The sequence below is a fragment of the Cherax quadricarinatus genome, chromosome 39 (assembly GCF_038502225.1).
Source record: "Cherax quadricarinatus isolate ZL_2023a chromosome 39, ASM3850222v1, whole genome shotgun sequence".
NCBI classification, from domain to species: domain Eukaryota; kingdom Metazoa; phylum Arthropoda; class Malacostraca; order Decapoda; family Parastacidae; genus Cherax; species Cherax quadricarinatus.
This window is the reverse complement of record NC_091330.1, coordinates 13,903,642-13,926,598: the sequence shown is the minus strand read 5'-3', so window position 1 is coordinate 13,926,598 and position 22,957 is coordinate 13,903,642. Positions and strand designations below refer to the sequence as shown.

The 22,957-nt window shown below is 39.3% G+C and overlaps 1 protein-coding gene across 5 annotated transcripts in view; it reads right to left on the bottom strand.

The window, feature by feature from the left end:
* Nucleotides 1-22,957, bottom strand: part of C3G (C3G guanyl-nucleotide exchange factor) — a 191,638-nt gene that overhangs the window by 65,301 nt on the left and 103,380 nt on the right. For all 5 annotated transcript variants that reach the window (XM_070092418.1, XM_070092416.1, XM_070092414.1 and 2 more), the window contains 4 exons: nt 16,653-16,766; nt 5,037-5,241; nt 4,596-4,743; nt 1,583-1,695 (listed from right to left, as the gene is read on the bottom strand). In XM_070092418.1, coding sequence (XP_069948519.1) covers nt 1,583-1,695; nt 4,596-4,743; nt 5,037-5,241; nt 16,653-16,677 — 491 coding nt within the window. In that variant the 5' untranslated portion in view covers nt 16,678-16,766. The remainder of the gene's footprint in view (nt 1-1,582; nt 1,696-4,595; nt 4,744-5,036; nt 5,242-16,652; nt 16,767-22,957) is intronic.

The following is a 22,957-nucleotide window of genomic DNA, read 5'->3' as shown; positions in this document are numbered from 1 at the left end:
TAAGGTTACCCTCCCTTGGTGGGATATGGCCGGTTTGTTGAAAAAAAGAAAAAATACTATACGAGGAGGTGCAGCAGTGGAAAATTTGATGTCAGAACTGTTTTTGAAAGACTATACAATGATATATTGAATTCTAATATTTATTGTATATTCGATACTTAACACAAGTACAGTATACTTATTAAAAGTGTTAACACAGTGGCAAGAGTATATTAACAGTATATAAATGAGACACAATGAGGGCTATGGCATTTTATTCATAAAGACATTTCATCCATCAGGACCTTCTTAAAAAAAAAATTACCATAATGTGCACTGTCTTATTTCTCTGCTTAACAGAGGTACCATATTTGTTTCAAGAATGATTACTGATAGAGTATATAACATACTAACAAGTTTCAATTCATTACATTACTACAGTAATACTATATCATAATATAGTAGGTCTCTGAATTGCAATGTTCCACACTTACGACACTGGAACCAATTAATGATTCATGATCGCAGTTGTGATAATTGCAAATATGTATTCGAACAAATTATTTTCAATCAATACATTTTCTTAACTGTTTTTTTTACCAAATATATTAATTTTTTGCAGATTAATTTGTGCATGTGTGGTAAGCCCATGTTAATTTGACAAATATTGGTAAAGAACTGCAGCTTTAATTACAATTGTGTTAAAGCTACATCATATTTATTTATTTTTTTTAAATTCTTGGACCCTAACTGTCGCTCTGAGATTTGACCTCTGGACCCTCAAAGAGTTAAATAATAAGTATATATTAATTAAATAATTTTTAATACTAAGAGTATTTGTAAGTGAAAGGTGAACAGAACAGAATGTAAAATACTGGGTAAACATAAATAAAAAATAAATTAATAACATAGAGAATAATATGGCTCAGAAATTTACCTTCATTTATAACATTAGTGTCTAGAGGACAGGACTGTATTTTAAAGTAAAAAACAAATGACTTACACACAATTTTCAGGAATGTATTAACGTTAAACAAACCATGGTATGGGTGGGAACTGAACTTGTGGCAACTGAGTCGTAAAACTTACCACAAATTCAATCCCCATCCCCATGGTTTGTTTGCAACAGTGTCATTATGATTTCATGAGTCATGTATTACTGTTACTAGAGAGGATCTGCTGTTTTAAATGGAATACAGAACTGCATTATATTTTAGTGATAAACTCTATATGTACATTACACATATGCTCTTAAATACTACAATAGTCAGAAATCCAGAATAGCCCCACAAACTACTGTATCATAAAAGATCACTACATATCACTACAAAGAATGGCTACTTCATTACCAGAATAATTCCTTACTTCTAATAGTAATACAGTGGACCCCCGGTTAACGATATTTTTTCATTCCAGAAGTATGTTCAGGTGCCAGTACTGACCGAATTTGTTCCCATAAGGAATATTGTGAAGTAGATTAGTCCATTTCAGACCCCCAAACATACACGTACAAATGCACTTACATAAATACACTTACATAATTGGTCACATTGGGAGGTGATCGTTAAGCGGGGGTCCACTGTATAAAAGAAAGTAACAGTACCTGTAATATGCTGGAGATTTTTCTAACGAATTGTTGTTATCGAGTGAGGACGGAGTATTATTAGATTCTGATATGTGCAAATTTTCTTTATCGGCAGCAAGGTCAACCAATGACTGTAAAAGAACAAAAAAGAGAAATGTTGTATTGCAAGTTATTAGGTGAAGTATTCATCTAATAACTTGCAATACAACTTGCTTTATCAAAATTAGTTATAGAGACAACTCACAAAGTTAGACAATAAGGAAGAGATTAAGTGGAAACTTTGTTCCATCTTCTAATGTATGGAAACACCTATGTCAATCAGTCTAGTATTCTAATCTACCAATCTAATCAGTTTAATCAATCTAATCAGTTTAATAAATCAAACTAATCAATTTAATCATTCAAACTAGTATTTAATCTAATTAACCAATAAAAAAAAATATATATAAGATGAGAAATGTGCTAGACAAGGTATACAACTACACCAAACTGAGTAAATGCCAGTAAGGAACAGGTTCTGGGCAGCATTCCAGCTATTGTCATGTGTCTCTCCTGGGATGCAGGGCCAGGTTTTAGAAGTCCTTAATGTTCCAGTAAGAACATAGGACGTGTAATGTGAAATTGCACCATCTGTACCGTTTGAGTACATGTACACAGTATGCTCTCCCTATGGATTCTGGAATATCATTGATGTGAATCTTGCATTTCATGCTACTATGAAAATCTGCTGTTTTATCTCCCTTCCATGTTACTATCATTCAGTATAAATATTTTCTTAACACCAATCATCTCTGTGAGGTAGGGTGATCCAAGAAAAAAGAGGAAATACATCCACCATACTTCACTCGTTCTTGCCAGTAATGCAGTAGTCTGCATAACAGTAAATCTTCTATTTTTTGTGTGAAAATAAATTCAAAACAGAAAGCAAGAGTAAAATAAGAGGGGCTTCAAGACGTGACTAATGAACTGAGAAAATGTTATTTTAGTGCCAGGAATGTCTGCATTGTTTATTCTGGACCCTATTTTGAAATTGGCATCTTTTTTAATTTGTGTGAAATTGGCCAAATTACAAATTTCTGACCACTTTATTGGGTAGCTGAAATTGGTAAATGGGTGTTTTTTTGTACTCAATCGACAGAACAAATGGAGATGTAAAGAAATAGCTATGAGTTTGGTCGACTGGAACAATGGAATTGACTGAAAATAGGGCTCAAAGTGGGCGAAGTCGCAGATGCGTATGTATTGCCGAGATCGCTAACTTCGCGAGAGTGTAATTCCGTAAGTTTTCCATCAAATTTCATACTTTTGGTGTCATTACCATCGGGAAAAGATTCTCTATCATTTCATAAGAAAAAAGTTTTTTCTTTTTTTCGAATATTTTGCAACACAGAGAGAGACTTCAGGATTTGGGGTCTTGACAGACAAAGGGTTAAGTGCAGGCATTGTACTTCCCACCTCCAGGACCCAAGTCTGGTTAACTGATTTCCCTGAATCCTTTCACAAAATATTACCCTGCTCACACTCCAACAGCTTGTCAGGTCCCCAAAACCATTCGTTTCCATTCACTCCTATCTAACATGCTCAAACATGCTTATTCCATGTCCAAGCCTGTTGCACACAAAACCTCTCTTACCCCTTCCCTACACTACAAATTTATACACCCTCCAAGTCATTCTATTTTGCTCCATCCTCTTTAAATAACTAAACCACCTCAACAACCCCTCTTCAGCCTTCTGAATAATAATTTTAGTAACTCCACACCTCCTCCTAATTTCCACTACGAATTCTCTGCATAATATTTACACTTGCCCTTAAGATACGACATCTCCACTGCCTCCAGCCTCCTCCTCGCTGCAGCATTCACAACCCATACTTCACACCCATATAAGAGTGTTGGTGCCACTATACTCTCATATATTTCTTTCTTTGCCTCCATGGATAAAGATTTTGGCTCCACAGATACCTCAATGCACCACTCACCTTTTTTTCCTTCAATAATTCTGTAGGTAACCTTGTCCTTCATAAATACATCTGCTGACAAATCTACTCCCAAATATCTGAATCCATTCACTTCTTCCATACTCCCTCCCTCCCTCCAATGTGCTATCCAATTTTTCTTTACCTAACTTGTTTGATACCCTCATCACTTTACTCCATGGGAAAGTGGAACAGAATTCTTTCTCTGTTAGCCACGAGTGTCATAAGAGGTGACTAAAATGCCAGGAACAAGGGGCTAGTAACCCCTTCTCCTGTATGAATTACTAAATTTAAAAAGAGAAACTTTCGCTTTTCTTTTTAGGTTACCCTGCCTTGGTGGGATACGACTGGTTTGTTGAAAGAAGACAAAGAAGAAAGTATGTTTGTGCAGATTTCTACTTGGATGCTGGCCCTGGTTTTTCTGTTTAACTGGCTTAGGGCTTAATGAGAAGGCAGAAGACTCACAGGTCATTGTATATGCAGGAGGACAGAACACGCAATTAAAAATTTAGTGAACATTGTAGTTTAATTCCTTTCATAATAAGAAAATTTCTAAAAGTTTCCTCATGTAAAGGGAATTGCCAACAAACCCCTAAATGTCTTCAAGAGCAAACTTTGTGTTCTTCCAAACCATTTTTGACCAGTTTGGCTATGGTGCATGTGTCAAACTGTGTACTACAAGTACCAACAACCTGGTTGATCAAGCCATCAATAAAATGCTCTAGAGTGAGACTGAACACTGAGGGCAATAATTCCCAGAAGCATGAACAGGTAGACAAGAGAGAGGTCTCCAAAGAGCTTGAGGAGATTTCCATGATGTAACTTTAATGTGTTTGAATTTATGTGACATCATAATGTACTGTTGCATGAACATAAACACTGTACATATATGCCACTCTGTTCTTGTACTAAATTAACATGTATTCATATACAGTATCCTGTAGTCAAGAAATTAAATTTACAAGAGTAATTTTTTAGTGTCTTCCCAGAGGCTACAGATTCTAAATAATAATTTTAATATTTTAACTAAAGAAGATTTATGCAATGGACAGACCTGGATGGCTTCCCTGACTGCTTGTACAACTTGGTGGGCAGTCTGTGTGTTGTGCGTATCATCATCGTGCAACAGTAACTGGTCACTCCACCGCACCAATTCTGCTACACTCTGATGGACACTTGCAAGGACTGATGCTACTGCAGAACTAAAAACCAAAAACTTTTGTCAAGAGCTAAAAGAAGCATCGGACCATTAGAGAATTTACCTAATTATGAATACTATTCAAAACATAAAATCTTTATTAAAAAAATTAAGCCATACAAATACAGTACGATGCTCTTCTTTAAAAGATGGATGCACTACGCAGCATAGTGAAGTATGGAATGACTGTGATATATAATAATATCAAAATACAATAATTAAAACATAACAAACAGTGCTAAGGCAATTCATGTTCATTGCATGTACTGGTATGCTTCAGTATCAAAAGCAACTTACCTGTTTTGGTTTGAGAAGGCAGGCTTTAATGCCAAATTAAGTGCCACCACCATCTCCAGCACCACTGTTGCTGAGCCTGGTAGCATGTCAGTGATGCTCTTATCCACCACATCCTTATAGAAAGCCAGTGCTCGCCACACGTGCTCCACCTTGCTCTCTAAACTCTCGTTGCTTCCGCTAGGCTCTACTTTAACAATTTTGTTTGCTGGAAAACAGAAATTTCTATATTAATGCAGTGAAAAGTTAGTACTGCACTGTTTGGTGTGATTTGTAGAGGGATTTTTCTTTTAACTTGACAAAAGGAGTATCAGGGTCTTCTAGTTTAGAAAAATTGCAGTTCAGGGAACTCGCCTTATTTGTTGTTATAAGAAAACTGTTTATTTGCAAGTTCAAGAGATTATTTGTGATTTTACAACCAAGCATTAATACAACTGATCCCAAAAATCAAAGAAAAACAAGTGCCAAACAAAAATGTACTATGGTTATCCCCCCCCCCAACAAAAAAAGTCTTCAGCATATTAAAAATAAAAATTTATTCCTATATCAAGTTTAAACTACAGTACTGTACTGTATAATTAAAGCTAACTTAAAGAGCATTAATCTTGTCTTCCAGAGGCAGAGCCAAGGTTGAATTGTCTACATGGAGTTTCTTCTACCTTCTGTAAGCTAGAATGAAGCCAGGCTTCCTTTCTGACTGCCTGGTCAACAAAGCTGTAGCTGCTTGCAGCCATCAGGCATACTCAGCCATCACAACCTGAGCAAGCACTTGCTGCAGGTAGTGGCCCAGTTTCTTTTGACCACAAATGTATCTATTCTCATATGTTTATGACTTTAACCCTTTCAGGGTCCATGCCGTAGATCTACGGCTTTACGTTGAGGGTCCAACTCGTAGATCTAAGCCATGAGCTCAGCTCACTCTGATAACCTGTGAGCGGTAAATTTGGGCCTAGATATGAGAGAGTACATCTGTGTGGTATGTGTGCACCACATAAAACAAATCCTTCAGCACACAGTACATAATGAGAGAAAAACAACTGAGACTGTAATTTTCGATTAAAACAGCAACTTTGCAGTGTTTTTTCGTGTTTTTTTATAGTTGTATTTGCGATTTCTTGGTCTCATTTGATAGAATGAAAGATATGTTACAGAAATAGAGATGATTTTGAGTGGTTTCAGTACTGAAAATGGCTTAAAACTGAGCTCAAAGTAGCAGAAATGTTAAATTTTTGTCAACGTTCAAGAGTAACAAGTGACCTCACATGTCTAATACATGCCAGTTGGTGGGTCTAATGTATGTTCACAAATGTACTGATATTATTTATACAATTATTACAATACTGCATGACAGTAAATCTTCTATTTTTTGGTTTGAATAAAAATTCATTATGCAAATTAAAAATCAAAATGGAATTCATTTGTAAAGCCTGAAAACATAACTAATGAACAGAGGAAATGTTAGTTAAGTGCCAGGAATGCCTGTATTATTTATTCTGGACCCTATTTTGAAATTGGAATATTTTGAACTTTACACTAAATTGGCCAAATTACCAATTTCCAATCACTTTATTTTGTAGTTGAAGCAGTTGAGCTGGCGATTTCTTGTGCTCACTCGATAGAATAGAAGTAATACTAGTAAAATAGCCTAAGAACTTGGTTGACTGGAATAAGGTACAGTGGAACCTCAAATATCGATCTTAATCCATTCCAGGAGTTAGTTCTAAATTTGAAAAGTCTGAAAAGCGAAGCAATATTTCCCATAAGAAATAATGGAAATAAAATTAGTCCGTTCCAGAAACCCAAAAATATTCACACACAAAAAAATACATTTTATAGAGATTAATTATAGTTTTACATACACACAACAAATATAGTGTTCAATTATGTATTAATAAATTTAAATAAACATATAAAATAACATTTTACTTACCTTTATTGAAGATTGGTGATGGCATCTGGAAGATAGGGAGGAGAGAGGGAGTTGGGGTTAGTGTTTGGAAGGAGAATCCCCCTCCATGAGGACTTTAGGTATCAAAGCCCTCTCTGGGGTTACTGCCCTTCTCTGTCTTTTAATGCCACTAGGACCAACTTGAGAGTCACTGGACCCATGTCTCACAAAATAACTGTCCACAGTCCTCTGTTTCTGGTGCCTCTTTAAGATTTCCCTAAAATGGGACATGGTTCTGTCACTGAACTTGTTGCAAAGATGACTTGTTTCAGCTTGCTCAGGGTGGTACTTCTCCACAAACATTTGGGCATCATTCCACTTCTGTATTATTTCCTTCTTCACATCTATGGCGTTTCTCACTTCTTTACCACAGGGGCACCACTAGCAAGTTTCTTTGGGCCCATTGTAAGTTATTTCATAGTCCCACAAGCACCAAACACAATGAAATAATCGTAAAATGTCTGAATGAGAGTGCAGGTTACTGTTCACTCAAGCATCAACAAAACCAGATTGGCTCACGGCGCCGGCATGGGGACGCAGACAGAGCGGGCTGCCGGACAGGTCCAGTAGACGGTGGTTCGAAAATAGGAGCGAGTTCGATAATAGGAACAAAGTTGGTTCGAAAAAAGGGTTCTATTTTCGAAGAGTTCGATAAGCGATACATTCAAAATTTGAGGTTCTGCTGTAATTGGCCTAAAATGGGAGTCAAAGTTGGCAAAATCACCGATGCATAAATATCATTGGCGCATCAAAATTTGTGAGAGCATAATTTCGTCAATTTTCCATCAAATTTCATACTTTTTGTTTTATTACCTTCAGAAAAAGATTCTCTACCATTTCATAAGAAAAATTAACAAAATTATTTCTTGAAAATTCTTGGACACTGGTGTGCACTTTGAAATTTGACCTCTGGATCCTGAAAGGGTTAAATGAGGCTCTCAACCCTTTCAGGGTCGAGAGGCCCTCTCCTAAACTCGTTCTCAGGGTCGAAAATTTTTCAGAAAAAAAAAAAAAAAAAAAAATTATGAAATGATAGAGAATCTTTTCCCGATCATAATGACACCAAAGGTATGACATTTGATGGAAAAGTTACAGAATTATGCTCTTGCAAAGTTAGCGGTCTTGACGATGTTTACACATCGGTGATTTCACCCACTTTGAGCCCTATTTTCGGCAAATTCCAGTGTACTAGTCGACAAAAATCATATCTGTTTCGCTAGAACTCCATTTTTTCTATCGAATGAGTACAAGAAACCACCTATTTACCGATTTCAACTATCCAATAAAGTGGTCAGAAATTGGCACTTTTGCCAATTTCACACAAATTTCAGAAGATGCCAATTTCCAAAAAGGGTCAAGAATAAACAAGACAGACATTTCTGGCACTAAAATAACATTTCTTCTGTTCATTAGTCACGTTCCCAGGCCCTTCTTACATCTCTTTTGCTTTCCACTTTGAATTTTTATTCTCATAAAAAATAGAAGATTTACTGTTATGCAGACTACTGCATTAGTGTAGAAATGGTATAAATAATATCAGCGCACTTGTGAGAGAATATTAGACTCACCAGTTGACGTGTACTGGATGCTTGGCATGATTTGTTTACTTTTGAACTTTGGTAAAAATCAAACATTTCTGCTACTTTGAGCTCAATTTCAAGGTATGTACTTTTCTTTATGAAACCAATCAAAATCATCGCAATTTCTGTGATATGTCTTCCATTCTATAAAATGAGACCAAGAAAACTAAAATACAACCATAAATACCATACGAAAATACACTGCAAAGTCGTTGTTTTAAACCAAAAACATTTTTTTTTTCTCATTATGCACTGTGTGCTGCAGGATTTTTTTTTATACTGTGCATACTGACCACATAGACCCATTCTTTCATATGCAGGCCTACCAGCTTTCTCTCACTAGATTTGAAGGCACTAGAATTTAGGTGTACAAGTACAAGTGCAAGTTTAATCCGTTCCATGACCTTGCTCGCAACTGGATTTGCTCGTTTGCAGAGTCAATTTTCCTCATTTAAATTAATTGAAATGCAATTAATCCGTTCCAGTGGAATTCTGTACTTCAATAGTTTCGCTAATATCAACTCTACGGCTTATTTATCCATCTCACTTCATCTAATATGACATAATAAACAATATAAATAACATAGAAACCTGATATATACACCTACCATCCGACTTACGACCTTCTCGACTTACGACCACTCGACTTACGACCACTCGACTTACGACTGTGTTTTTTATGCCAAATTTCTGGGGAATAAACAACTATTTGTGTTGTACACAGTGTTTATCCTAAACCTTACAGTATAAAATACAGTATTAACAACATAAAAAGTAAAGTAAAACATGAAATACCAAAATAAAACAATAAAATAAAGTCATTACAAAAATGTTTTGTTGATATTCAGTAGTAAAGTTCGACTTACGACCATTTCGACTTACGACCGGTTTCTCGGAACCGAACTCGGTCGTAAGTCGGATGGTAGGTGTACTCTAAAATGAATAAAATATGTCATTCATGTAGTGGTATGGGCGGTGGCGGCGGTGGACGAGAGTTTGTCTGGGGACCGGGCAAAATACTTCATGAATAATTTCGCTAATGTCATCTATATGACTTATTTATATATCACAGTTCATCTAATGTGACATAACAAACAATATAAATAACACAGAAACATGATATATACTCTAAAATGAATAAAATATGTCATTATGTAACAGGTGGAGGCAGCCACAATCGCTTCCTCTTTGTTGTGGTAAACACTGCCATCTAGTGATGGCCTTTTGAAGCCATATATTATTATTATTTTTTTTTTTTTTTTTTCAACAAGTCGGCCGTCTCCCACCGAGGCAGGGTGACCCAAAAAAGAAAGAAAATCCCCAAAAAGAAAATAATTTCATCATCATTCAACACTTTCACCACACTCGCACATTATCACTGTTTTTGCAGAGGTGCTCAGAATACAACAGTCTAGAAGCATACACATATAAAGATACACAACATATCCCTCCAAACTGCCAATATCCCAAACCCCTCCTTTAAAGTGCAGGCATTGTACTTCCCATTTCCAGGACTCAAGTCCGACTATATGAAAATAACCGGTTTCCCTGAATCCCTTCACTAAATATTACCCTGCTCACACTCCAACAGATCGTCAGGTCCCAAGTACCATTCGTCTCCATTCACTCCTATCTAACACGCTCACGCACGCTTGCTGGAAGTCCAAGCCCCTCGCCCACAAAACCTCCTTTACCCCCTCTCTCCAACCCTTTCGAGGACGACCCCTACCCCGCCTTCCTTCCCCTATAGATTTATATGCTTTCCATGTCATTCTACTTTGATCCATTCTCTCTAAATGACCAAACCACCTCAACAACCCCTCTTCTGCCCTCTGACTAATACTTTTATTAACTCCACACCTTCTCCTAATTTCCAAACTCCGAATTTTCTGCATAATATTTACACCACACATTGCCCTTAAACAGGACATCTCCACTGCCTCCAAACGTCTCCTCGCTGCTGCATTTACCACCCAAGCTTCACACCCATATAAAAGTGTTGGCACTACTATACTTTCATACATTCCCTTCTTTGCCTCCATAGATAACGTTTTTTGACTCCACATATACCTCAACGCACCACTCACCTTTTTTCCCTCATCAATTCTATGATTAACCTCATCCTTCATAAATCCATCCGCCGACACGTCAACTCCCAAGTATCTGAAAACATTCACTTCTTCCATACTCCTCCTCCCCAATTTGATATCCAATTTTTCTTTATCTAAATCATTTGACACCCTCATCACCTTACTCTTTTCTATGTTCACTTTCAGCTTTCTACCTTTACACACATTCCCAAACTCATCCACTAACCTTTGCAATTTTTCTTTAGAATCTCCCATAAGCACAGTATCATCAGCAAAAAGTAACTGTGTCAATTCCCATTTTGAATTTGATTCCCCAAAATTTAATCCCACCCCTCTCCCGAACACCCTATTATTATTGTATTATATTAATTATATGTACATATTATTATATTATTATTATATAAATAATTTGTAATTTTTATTCACACAAAAAATACAAGATTTACTGTTATTCCTTATTGCAATAATTGTATAAATACTAATGTCAACCCATTCACGATTGCATATTGGAATGGACAGTGACGTCATTTGTTTACTCTGAAACAGCCAAGCAATGGACCATTTCTCCTAGGTTGAGCTCTATTTCAAGATACTTTTCATTGTGAAAGCAATCAAAATCATATCTATTTCTGTAATATATCTTCCATTCTATCAAATGAGACCAAAAAAACGAGAATACATGTATAACCATAAAAACCATTCGAAATTACTGCTACGGGGTGGCTAATTGCTGAGAAGCGAACTCCATTATTTATGCTTAGATTTCTTTCAATTTTGGGGTATGTTAAGAAGCATCTTTCCATCATACATTGCCCAAGTTTCAATAAGATAGTCCAACAAACAAATGAGTTACAATTCCCAAGATCAAGAGCAAGAGCCCCTCACCAAACGTAATTCTACGTTTTTTCAAGATTTAAAAGTATGTAAAAAAAGCAGATCTTTTTTTTTTTTACATTTGAAAACGTGTAAAAATACTTTGATCTATTTTTTTTTTGTTATACTTGAAAATACGTATGTAAAAGAAACATAGATCTACTTTTGGAGCACTACGCATGTGAATGTAGATCTGCTTGGACAGTTTAAGGGTTAAGGTCTGCTTGCTTGTGGAAATTTTGCTCACGTATGGAAGCAAAAAATTGACTCATCGACTGCTCGTATTTGGAAAAACTCGCATGTGGACACGCTCGCAAGTAGAGGTTCCACTGTACGTCAATAACCCTGGTGTGTAAGCCGTACTAGTACATCAGAAACCCTGAAAGGGTTAACAGTTCTCCTAATATACCTAACTACATATAGAAACCTGTCACCTCATGGTCATCAGTTAAAGAAGTCATATCATTAAGTCACTGACTATCCAAAGGTTATGCAAAAAGGTGTGCATCTCTCTCTGTGTATATGCAGTATGATATACTTTAATCTCTACCACAGACATCAGTTTCATTATCAATGATTTAAAATTTTTAACCCAGGCTAAAAAAAATAGAAATAATTACAGAAATTCTACTGTCAGTTTAGAGTACAGTACTATTATACTATTTCACTCTTCCAAATAATATAAAATATTATACTTTGCAGTACGTACATATAAAAATCTTCATACACACTTTTTCAAAGAAATTTATTTTCAGAAGTGCATGTTGTAAGGCAACCCAGCAAATACCTACGAGAGACTGTACCTGAGCAGTAAATGGTTTACAGAGCTCTACTTGTGCAGCTCAGCCTGTGGTCAGACTTCCCTGGTGATCACTGGATCAGCCAGGCTATTGCTAACTGCAGCCCACAGAGCCATGTTACTATGAATTACTCAAAACACACAATTTTTAAATTGTTGTAAAGCAAAATTCCAAAACTTATTTTCTTGTCAAGAGACAATATGATGCACCACTACCACTACAACACATCAAATTTCAAGGTTTTGTCTGCTGTGGAGGCAAAACCTTGTCTTAATAAAAGTGTCCAACTGCTACCTGTGTGTCTCTCTCTGTCAACTAAAAGTAATGGAGTTTAATGATGAATACTTTCTGTGACTTGATCAGATATACAGTAGTTGAGAAAAATTATCTTAAATGAAATTTACAAACAACTTGAGCCGGTAAATGTAATAATCTACAAGGAAATTAGAGAAAAACTTGTACAGTTGCAGGAATTCAACAAGGTATAGGAAGAAATCCAAAAGTAAACCAAATAGGTAACTGGAGAAATTCAAAGTAATCTAAATAGGTAATGGGAGAAATTCAAAGTAATCCAAATAGGTAACTGGAGAAATTCAAAGTATTCTAAACAGGTAAGTGGAGAAATTCAAAGTACAGTGGACCCCCAACATTCAATGGCATCGACATTCGATAAATCCAACATTCGATGCATTTTAACACAAAAATTTAGCCTCGACATTCGATGGAAAACCCGACATTCGATACGATTTGTATGAGATGTGTCCACGTGTGGCCTGAACTGCACCGTGTGTGCCAGTGTTTACAAGCCAGCCAGTGTGCGCGCATCTAAGGATACATTCGGTACATTCCATATTATCACTGTTTTTGGTGCTTGTTTCTGCAAAATAAGTAACCATGGGCCCCAAGAAAGCTTCTAGTGCCAACCCTTCGAGAAAAAAGGTGCTAATGACTATTGAAATGAAGAAAGAGATAATTGCAAAGTACGAAAAGTGGAGTGCGTGTGTCGAAGCTGGCCAGGTTGTATAGTAAACCCCAATCAACCATTTCTACTATAGTGAGCAGGAAAACGGCAATCAAGGAAGCTGTTGTTGCAAAATGTGCAACTTTGTTTTCGAAACAGAGATCGCTAGTGTTAGAAGATGTTGAGAGACTGTTATTGGTGTGGATAAATGAAAAACAGATAGCAGGAGATAGCATCTCTCAAGTGATCATTTGTGAAAAGGCTAGGCAGTTGCATGATGATTTGGTAAAGAAATTGCCTGCAACTAGTGGTGATGTGAGTGAATTAAGGCCAGCAAAGGTTGGTTTGAAAGATTTAAGAATTGTAGTGGCATACATAGTGTGGTAAGGCATGGTGAGGCTGCCAGTTCGGACCACAAAGCGGCTGAAAAATATGTGCATGAATTCAAGGAGTACATAGAGGCTGAAGGATTGAAACCTGAACAAGTGTTTAATTGTGACGAAACAGGCCTGTTTTGGAAGAAATTGCCAAGCAGGACCCACATTACTTAGGAGGAAAAGGCACTCCCAGGACATAAGACTATGAAAGACAGGCTTACTCTTCTGATGTGTGCCAATGCCAGTGGTGATTGCAAAGTGAAGCCTTTATTGGTGTATCACTCAGAAACTCCCAGAGTGTTCAGGCAAAAGAATATCCTCAAGGCTAATTTGTGTGTGCTGTGGAGGGCAAACAGTAAGGCATGGGTCACTAGGGACTTTTTCTATGACTGGTTACACCATGCATTTGCCCCCACTGTGAAAAAATACCTAATTGAAAAGAAATTAGACCTTAAGTGCCTCCTGGTATTAGACAATGCTCCTGGTCATCCTTCAGACGTGGCAGAGCGACTTTCTGCGGACATGAGCTTCATTAAGGTCAAGTTTTTGCCTCCTAATACCACTCCTCTCCTGCAGCCCATGGACCAGCAGGTCATTTCCAACTTCAAGAAACTGTACACAAAAGCTGTTTCAAAAGTGCTTAGTAGTGACCACAGAAACTCAACTGACTCTAAAAGAGTTTTGGAAGGACCACTTTAATATCCTCAATTGTATAAACCTTATATGTAAGGCTTGGGAGGAAGTGACTAAGAGGACCTTGAACTCTGCTTGGAAAAAACTGTGGTCAGAATGTGTAGACAAAAGGGATTTTGAAGGGTTTGAGGCTAACCCTGAGAATCCTATGCCAGTTGAGGAATCCATTGTTGCATTGGGGAAGTCCTTGGGGTTGGAGGTTAGTGGGGAGGATGTGGAAGAGTTGGTGGAGGAGGACAATGACGAATTAACCACTGATGAGCTGCTAGATCATCTTCAACAGCAAGAGGCCAGACCTGAGGAAACTGCTTCGGAGGAGGGGATAGAGAAATTGAAGAAGTTGCGTACTTCAAAGATTAAGGAAATGTGTGCAAAGTGGCTTGAAGTGCAAACCTTTTTTGATGAAAATCACCCTAACACAGCTACTGCAAGCCGTGTTGGCAACCTGTACACTGACAATGTTGTGAACCACTTTAGGAAAGTTATAAAGGAATGAGAGGTACAGGCCTCTATGGACAGATATGTTGTGCGACAGAAGTCCAGTGACTCTCAAGCTGGTCCTAGTGGTATTAAAAGAAGAAGGGAAGTAACCCCGGAAAAAGACTTGATACCTCAAGTCCTAATGGAAGGGGATTCCCCTTCTAAACACTAACACCATCAACACTCCCCTCCTCCCATCCCATCAATCATCAACAGATCTTCATTAAAGGTAAGTGTCAATTATTCTATTGTTATTAATCTAATGTTATTGTTGTTATTGTAATTATTCTATTGCATTAAACTTAATACAGTGGACCCCCGCTTAACGATCACCTCCTAATGTGACCAATTATGTAAGTGTATTTATATAAGTGCGTTTGTACGTGTATGTTTGGGGGTCTGAAATGGACTAATCTACTTCACAATATTCCTTATGGGAACAAATTCGGTCAGTACTGGCACCTGAACATACTTCTGGAATGAAAAAATATCGTTAATCGGGGTCCACTGTATTTCATGTGGTAATTTTTTTTTTTTCATACTTTTGGGTGTCTTGCATGGATTAATTTGATTTCCATTATTTCTTATGGGGAAAATTAATTCGACTTTCGATATTTTCGACATTTGATGAGCTCTCAGGAACGGATTAATATCGAATGTCGAGGGTCCACTGTAATCTAAACAGGTAACTGGAGAAATTCAAAGTAATCTAAATAGGTAACTGGATAAATTAAAATCTAAATAGGTAACTGGGGAAATCCAAAGTAATCTAAACAGGTAACTGGAGAAATTTAAAGGTGAATAACTGATAGAAGGAACAAAGACCAAGGAGGGCCCCTAAAGCTTATTTCTAGTTGAAGTCGAGATACAACCAATTTTATCAGCATTTTTTTTATAATCATATCAGTCATATGGGTGTGAAGCATGGGTGATGAATGTTGCAACGAGGAGAAGGCTGGAGGCAGTGGAGATGTCATGTCTGAGAGCAATGTGTGGTGTGAATATAATGCAGAGAATTCGTAGTTTGGAAGTTAGGAGGAAGTGCGGGATTACCAAAACTGTTGTCCAGAGGGCTGAGGAAGGGTTGTTGAGGTGGTTCGGACATGTGGAGAGAATGGAGCGAAACAGAATAACTTCAAGAGTGTATCAGTCTGTAATGGAAGGAAGGCGGGATAGGGGTCGGCCTAGGAAAGGTTGGAGGGAGGGGGTAAAGGAGGTTTTGTGTGCGAGGGGCTTGGACTTCCAGCAGGCATGCGTGAGCGTGTTTGATAGGAGTGAATGGAGACAAATGGTTTTCAATACTTGACGTGCTGTTGGAGTGTGAGCAAAGTAACATTTATGAAGGGGTTCAGGGAAACCGGCAGGCCGGACTTGAGTCCTGGAGATGGGAAGTACAGTGCCTGCACTCTGAAGGAGGGGTGTTAATGTTGCAGTTTAAAAACTGTAGTGTAAAGCACCCTTCTGGCAAGACAGTGATGGAGTGAACGATGGTGAAAGTTTTTCTTTTTCGGGCCACCCTGCCTTGGTGGGAATCGGCCAGTGTGATAAAAAAAAAAAATCAGTCATTTCCCACCAAAGTAGGGTGATTTAAAGAAAGAAAGACATTCATCATTACTCAAATAACAGCTGTCTTGCCAAAAGTAAATGGACATCAAAATTCAGTATCTAACAATGAAAACATTAAACGAAGTCACTAGCTAGCTGATAAAACTGAACTTGATCATCTGGCTGAGAAATAATATATTAAAAAAGTAATCAAGCAATAGAACAAGTTCAAAAATATTTGACAAGATTTAGACAGGAAAAACTCGACTTACCTAAGTTACTTTTAGGTGACTTCATGCTGGTCAGTTTACCACCTAGTCTGCCCTTAAAGGAGAGTGCGCGAGTTAAGAGTGCTGCTCCTCCTCCTTTGTTGGGTTTAGGTGTGTCTGAAATAAAAATAAAAATACTGTTCAAAGAGAACACACTATATGTGCTAAGATTTATAATATACACTAAATGCTGCACATTTTGTTGTGAAAAATTATATATGTGTAGGCACTGTACAGGGGTATAATGGCTGTCATAAGTTGAAAACCAACTGCTCTTAGTTTGAATCTTTGAAGATGCAGTGTTAAGTTTCTGATGCTGCTAAAGATCATATCCTGATGTGTCATCTTTCTCAAGGAAAAATGTGAAATATAGGTAAAGAAAGATGAAGGCAAGAGAAAGCTCTTAGTATCACTTACTGTATAAAAATGTAAAAAATTTAATGTAATAAATAAAACTTTACCATACACCTATATTTTGATAGAAAATAAAGCATTCCAAAAGTTCAAAATGTATAGCTCCTTCTAAGAGTCCATAAAGAACAAGTTTTTAAGTAGAGCCTAAGATGCAAGAGGGTGGAGCCCTTCAGCTGCTAGTGTTGTATATGGTAGGGAGGGTGAGGTGGGTCATGATCCATCTTGCCTTTAACACTAGAGAATACAAGTATTTTCCACAATATTTGTCCACTAATATCATGGTTCTTACACCTACAACACTCCCTGTGGAAAATACTATGGATATTCCATATATTATTGTCATGGTCATCAAGGGGAAGCACTAAGCCTGTAGGGCTTACAGAGCACCTGGGGAATGGGAGGTAATCAGGCTTGATCAGAAGGGGGGGGGGAAGTCCCAATTCCATGGATCAAGGGTCCTTTGCCTGCATCTTGGCTCTCCCCATCCCCCTTAATAGGTTACCATATAGTGAACATTGGCTCTTCTTAGTTTTCTGTTATGGTTAAGCCCTGCATATACATATTATCATTTCATGCTTTCATAATGCTAATCATTCTTTACATGTTATTTTCCTTAGATTCTTTTAAGTTTAGCAGTGCTTACAGTCTATCATAAACTATTACACTTTAGTAACAAATGTACTATTAACCTGGGATTTTACTAAACATGTCTTAAGGCAAATATTACTGGTCCAAAATTTTGATGTATCAGGCCATATCTGATTAATTACTTTTAGCAAGGGTGGAGCAATGGAGTTTCACGTAAATAAGAAATGGTTAAGTCTTGTAAATAAGAGAATATGGTAAGACAGGGTCTGGCCTCCATGGATGAAGAGGCAAGGCTACTGTCCTCTTAGCCTTTTCAGGAAACCTTCCAAAGTGGAATAATTATTCAAGTTTACTCATTCATCAGTCTAATTTGTATTTTAATTTCTCAGATTTCTATTGCAGAATGCTCATTGTAATATATAGTGGTGGCATCAAGAGAGGTCCTAGGGGACTGCAGCCCCCAAATAAAAATAGTAATAATGCTGATTTAAAACAACCCTACTGGCCCTCTCCCTACCTATCAAAAAGCCATCCCTAAGCCACCCTCCCCCAGTATAAAAATTCTGGCTCCTCCCCTGGTAATAACTCCCATGTAGTGTTACATTATTTCTATCACAGTAACTCTGCATAAGTGGTACGTAACCACCAACTGTAAGTCTCATACTCTCATTGTTAGTATACCTGGAGAGGGTTTCGAGGGTCAATAGCCCCGTGGCCCAGTCTGAGACCGGGACTCGTGGTGGATCAGGGTCTGATCAACCAGGCTGCTACTGCTGGCTGCACACAAACTAGCATATGAACCACAGCCCAGCTGGTCAAGTACTGACTTTAGGCACCTGTCCAGTGCCTTCTTGAAGACAGCCAGGGGTCTATTGGTAATCCCCCTTATGTATGCTGGGAGGCAATTGAAGAGACTTGGGCCCCTGACACTTATTGTGTTGTTTCTCAGTGTACTCGTGGCGCCCCTGCTTTTCACTGGAGAAATGTTGCATCTCCTGCAGTCTTTTGCTTTCGTAGGGAGTGATTTTCATGTGCAAATTTGGTACTAATCCCTCTAGGATTTTCCAAGGGTATATTATCATGTAGCTCTCATGCCTGCATTCCTGGGAATACAAATCAAGAGACTTAAACCATTCCCAGTAATTTAGGTACTTTATCGTACTTATGTGTGCCGTGAAAGTATTTTGTACACTCTCCAGGTCAGCAATTTTGCCTGCCTTGAAGGGGCAGTTGGTGTACAGCAGTATTACAGCCTAGAGAGAACAAGCAATTTGAAGAGAATCATCATGGGCTTGGCGTCCCTAGTTTTGAAGGTTCTCATTATCCATCCTATCATTTTTCTAGCAGATGCAGTAGATACATTGTTGTGGTCTCCAAGCAGACATCGACCAAATCTTCAAATGGGCCACTCAAAAACAATATGAAGTTCAATGAAGAGAAATTTCAACTAATCAGATATGGAAAACTTGAGGAAATTAAAACTGTATCAGGGTATACAACAAATTCTAATCATACAATAGAGTGAAAAAGTAATGTGAAGAACCTGGGAGTGATAATGTCAAGAGGATCTCACCCTGAAAGACCACGACAATGTATCTACCGCATCTGCTAGAAAATGATAGGATGGATAATGAGAACCTTCAAAACTAGGGATGCCAAGCCCATGATTCTCTCTTCAATAAATAAATGCATTCCCTTGAACATTTGTAATCATTTTCCCTATGGGGAGTTTTCTTTTATGCATGTGAGGGGCTTTTGATTTAAAGAATTGGACCTGACCCCTTCCTTGGATCAAACTTGATTGCCTCCCACTTAAACAGGTACTGAATGACCCCTACGTATTTAATGCTCATACCCCCCCCCCAAGAATATAATATACCATTTTTCACCAGTATAATGTCTCTGATATTTAAAGTGCAGATTACACTGAGAAAGTGGTGAAAGTGCTCTATCTGGAAGTGAAAGAGGAGTTCACCCCCCCTCACAACCCCCTCCCCCCAAGCATGATATTAGGTTCTTATGTGTGGAAATTTGAGGTGTGTGTGTGTGGGAAGATGGTGAGGAGAGAGGACTCCCACTCTGGGAACATGGCAGAGTAAGTTTTGTCCAAGTTTTCCAGTGGGCAATGGTAAACAAAATGATGTTCAATGAGGACAAATTCCAACTACTCCGTTATGGAAAACTGGAGGAGATAATAACTAGAACAGAGTATACTACAGACTCTGGCCATACAATAGAGCGGAAAAATAAAGTAAGGGACCTGGGAGTAGTAATGTCTGAGGATCTCACTTTCAAGGATCACAACATTGCCACGATCGCACGTGCAAAGAAAATGATAGGATGGATAATGAGAACGTTCAAAACGAGAGATGCCAAGCCAATGATGATCCTTTTCAAATCACTTGTTCTCTCTAGGCTGGAATGCTGCTGTACATTAACATCTCCATTCAAAGCAGGTGAAATCGCAGATCTAGAGAGTGTACAGAGATCCTTTACTGCACGTATAAGTTCTGTCAAGCACCTTAACTACTGGGAACGCTTGGAAGCACTTGACTTGTACTCGTTGGAACGCAGGGGGGAGAGATGTATCATAATCTACACTTGGAAAATCCTGGAAGGAATGGTCCCAAATCTGCAGACAGAAATCACTCCCTACGAAAGTAAAAGACTGGGCAGGCGATGCAAAATGCCCCAATAAAAAGTAGGGGCGCCACTGGTACACTAAGCGAAAACACCGTAAGTGTCCGGGGCCCAAGACTGTTCAACAGCCTCCCATCAAGCATTAGGGGAATTGCCAATAAACCCCTGGCTGCCTTCAAGAGAGAGCTGGACAGATACCTAAAGTCAGTGCCGGATCAGCCGGGCTGTGGCTCGTACGTTGTACTGCGTGCGGCCAGCAGTAACAGCCTAATTAATCAGGCCCTGATCCATCGGGAGGCCTGGTCATGGACCGGGCCGCGGGGGCGTTGATCCCCGGAATAACCTCCAGGTATGCAAGAATGGGTAGGGGCTAGGGGTGATGTGTGGGGGCAGAGAGATGTGTAAAAAAGAGGGATGCGGGTGTTGTGGGGAGATGCTTTTTCGGGGAAGAAGGGTGTGTAGGGAAGAAAATGTGGGGTAGATGGTGTGAGGGAGAGGGTGTTGCGTTTGACAACCACTTTTAAGATAAGTATGGGGAGGGGGGTACACAATAAAGGTATTGATCTAATACTATTATGGGTTAAGTTTTACACCTCTCTTATGTCATGATCAAACTGACACGTGTTCCGCTTTCCTCTTTCCCAGCGAGAACTGAAGGTGCCAGCAGCCCCTTCTCTCTGGGTTAATTTCTGGGCTCGTTAAGAAATTCCAGGAAACGCACTGACACTCTCTCTCCCACATGACTAGTATTCAGTACCATGTTATGTGAACCTCCTTTGACCTACATATACCATAACCTATTATCCGATGTTCTTAAAAGTTATTTATATACACCAAATAAAGCATTTAATATTCGGCGAGCGGAAAGAATTTTGAGACATTACAGCAACACCAACTAAAACTAATAATAAGAAGAAATAATAAAAATTAATAATAATAATAATAGCATTAGGAGGAGGAATTAGAGGAGTAAGGGTATATAAGATGAGTGGCAGTAATACATGAAAGCGTTTAAAAAGAGAACAGAGAGGACAAGGAGGTTCTTGTTGCTGACGCCTAGTAGAATGTTGACCAAGATGATGCATCCACGTTCTTACACTGCTGCACCCATTATCTTGGCGCCACGGCAACCCATCCCACCACAACCACCCCCATCAACACCACTACTAATAACATCCCCTCACCCAGCATCACCACCACTACTAACATCCCCTCCCCCAGCATCACCACCACTACTAACATCCCCTCCCCCAGCATCACCACAACTACTAACATCCCCTCCCACATCATCACCACCACTATTAACATCCCCTCCCCCAGCATCACCGCCGCTACTAACATCCCCTCCCCCAGCATCACCGCCACTATTAACATCCCCTCCCCCAGCATCACCACCACTACTAACATCCCCTCCCCCAGCATCGCCACCGCTACTAACATCCCCTCCCCCAACATCACCACCACTACTAACATCCCCTCCCACAGCATCACCACCACGACTAATAACATCCCCTCCCCCAGCATCACCACCGCTACTAACATCCCCTCCCCCAACATCACCACCACTACTAACATCCCCTCCCCCAACATCACCACCACTACTAACATCCCCTCCCCCAACATCACCACCACTACTAACATCCCCTCCCCCAACATCACCACCACTACTAACATCCCCTCCCCCAACATCACCACCACTACTAACATCCCCTCCCCCAACATCACCACCACTACTAACATCCCCTCCCCCAGCATCGCCACCGCTACTAACATCCCCGCCCCCAACAGCACCACCACTACTAACATCCCCTCCCACAGCATCACCACCACTACTAACATCCCCTCCCCCAGCATCACCACCGCTACTAACATCCCCTCCCCCAACATCACCACCGCTACTAACATCCCCTCCCCCAACATCACCACCACTACTAACATCCCCTCCCCCAACATCACCACCACTACTACTAACATCACCTCCCACAGCATCACCACCACTACTAATAACATCCCTTCCCCCAGGATCACCACCACTATTAACATGCCCTCCCCCAGCATCACCACCACTACTAACATCCCTTCCCACAGCATCACCACCACTACTAACATCCCTTCCCACAGCATCACCACCACTACTAACATCCCTTCCCCCAGCATCACCACTACTAACATCCCTTCCCACAGCATCACCACCACTACTAATTACATCCCCTCACCAGCATCACCATTACCACTAATAACATCCCTCCCCCAGGATCACCACCACTACTAACATCCCCTCTCCAGCATCACCACCACTACTAATTACATCCCCTCACCAGCATCACCATTACCACTAATAACATCCCTCCCCCAGGATCACCACCACTACTAACATCCCCTCCCCATCATCACCACAACCACTACAAACCCACCACCACCATTCTTCTTGTCACCTACCATCATCACAACCATCACCACCACTAACACAAACACTTACTATCAACTACCACCATTATACACATACATCGCAACAGTCACTACTAACCCACCCTTACCACCATTACCATTATTATAATCAAAACTAAGCGCTAAACCCACCAGGGTCATACAGCTCTGCTCCACCACCATCAGGACAAACTCAAGGAAACAAACGGTAATCAGCACACTGCCTGTCACTCTATGTG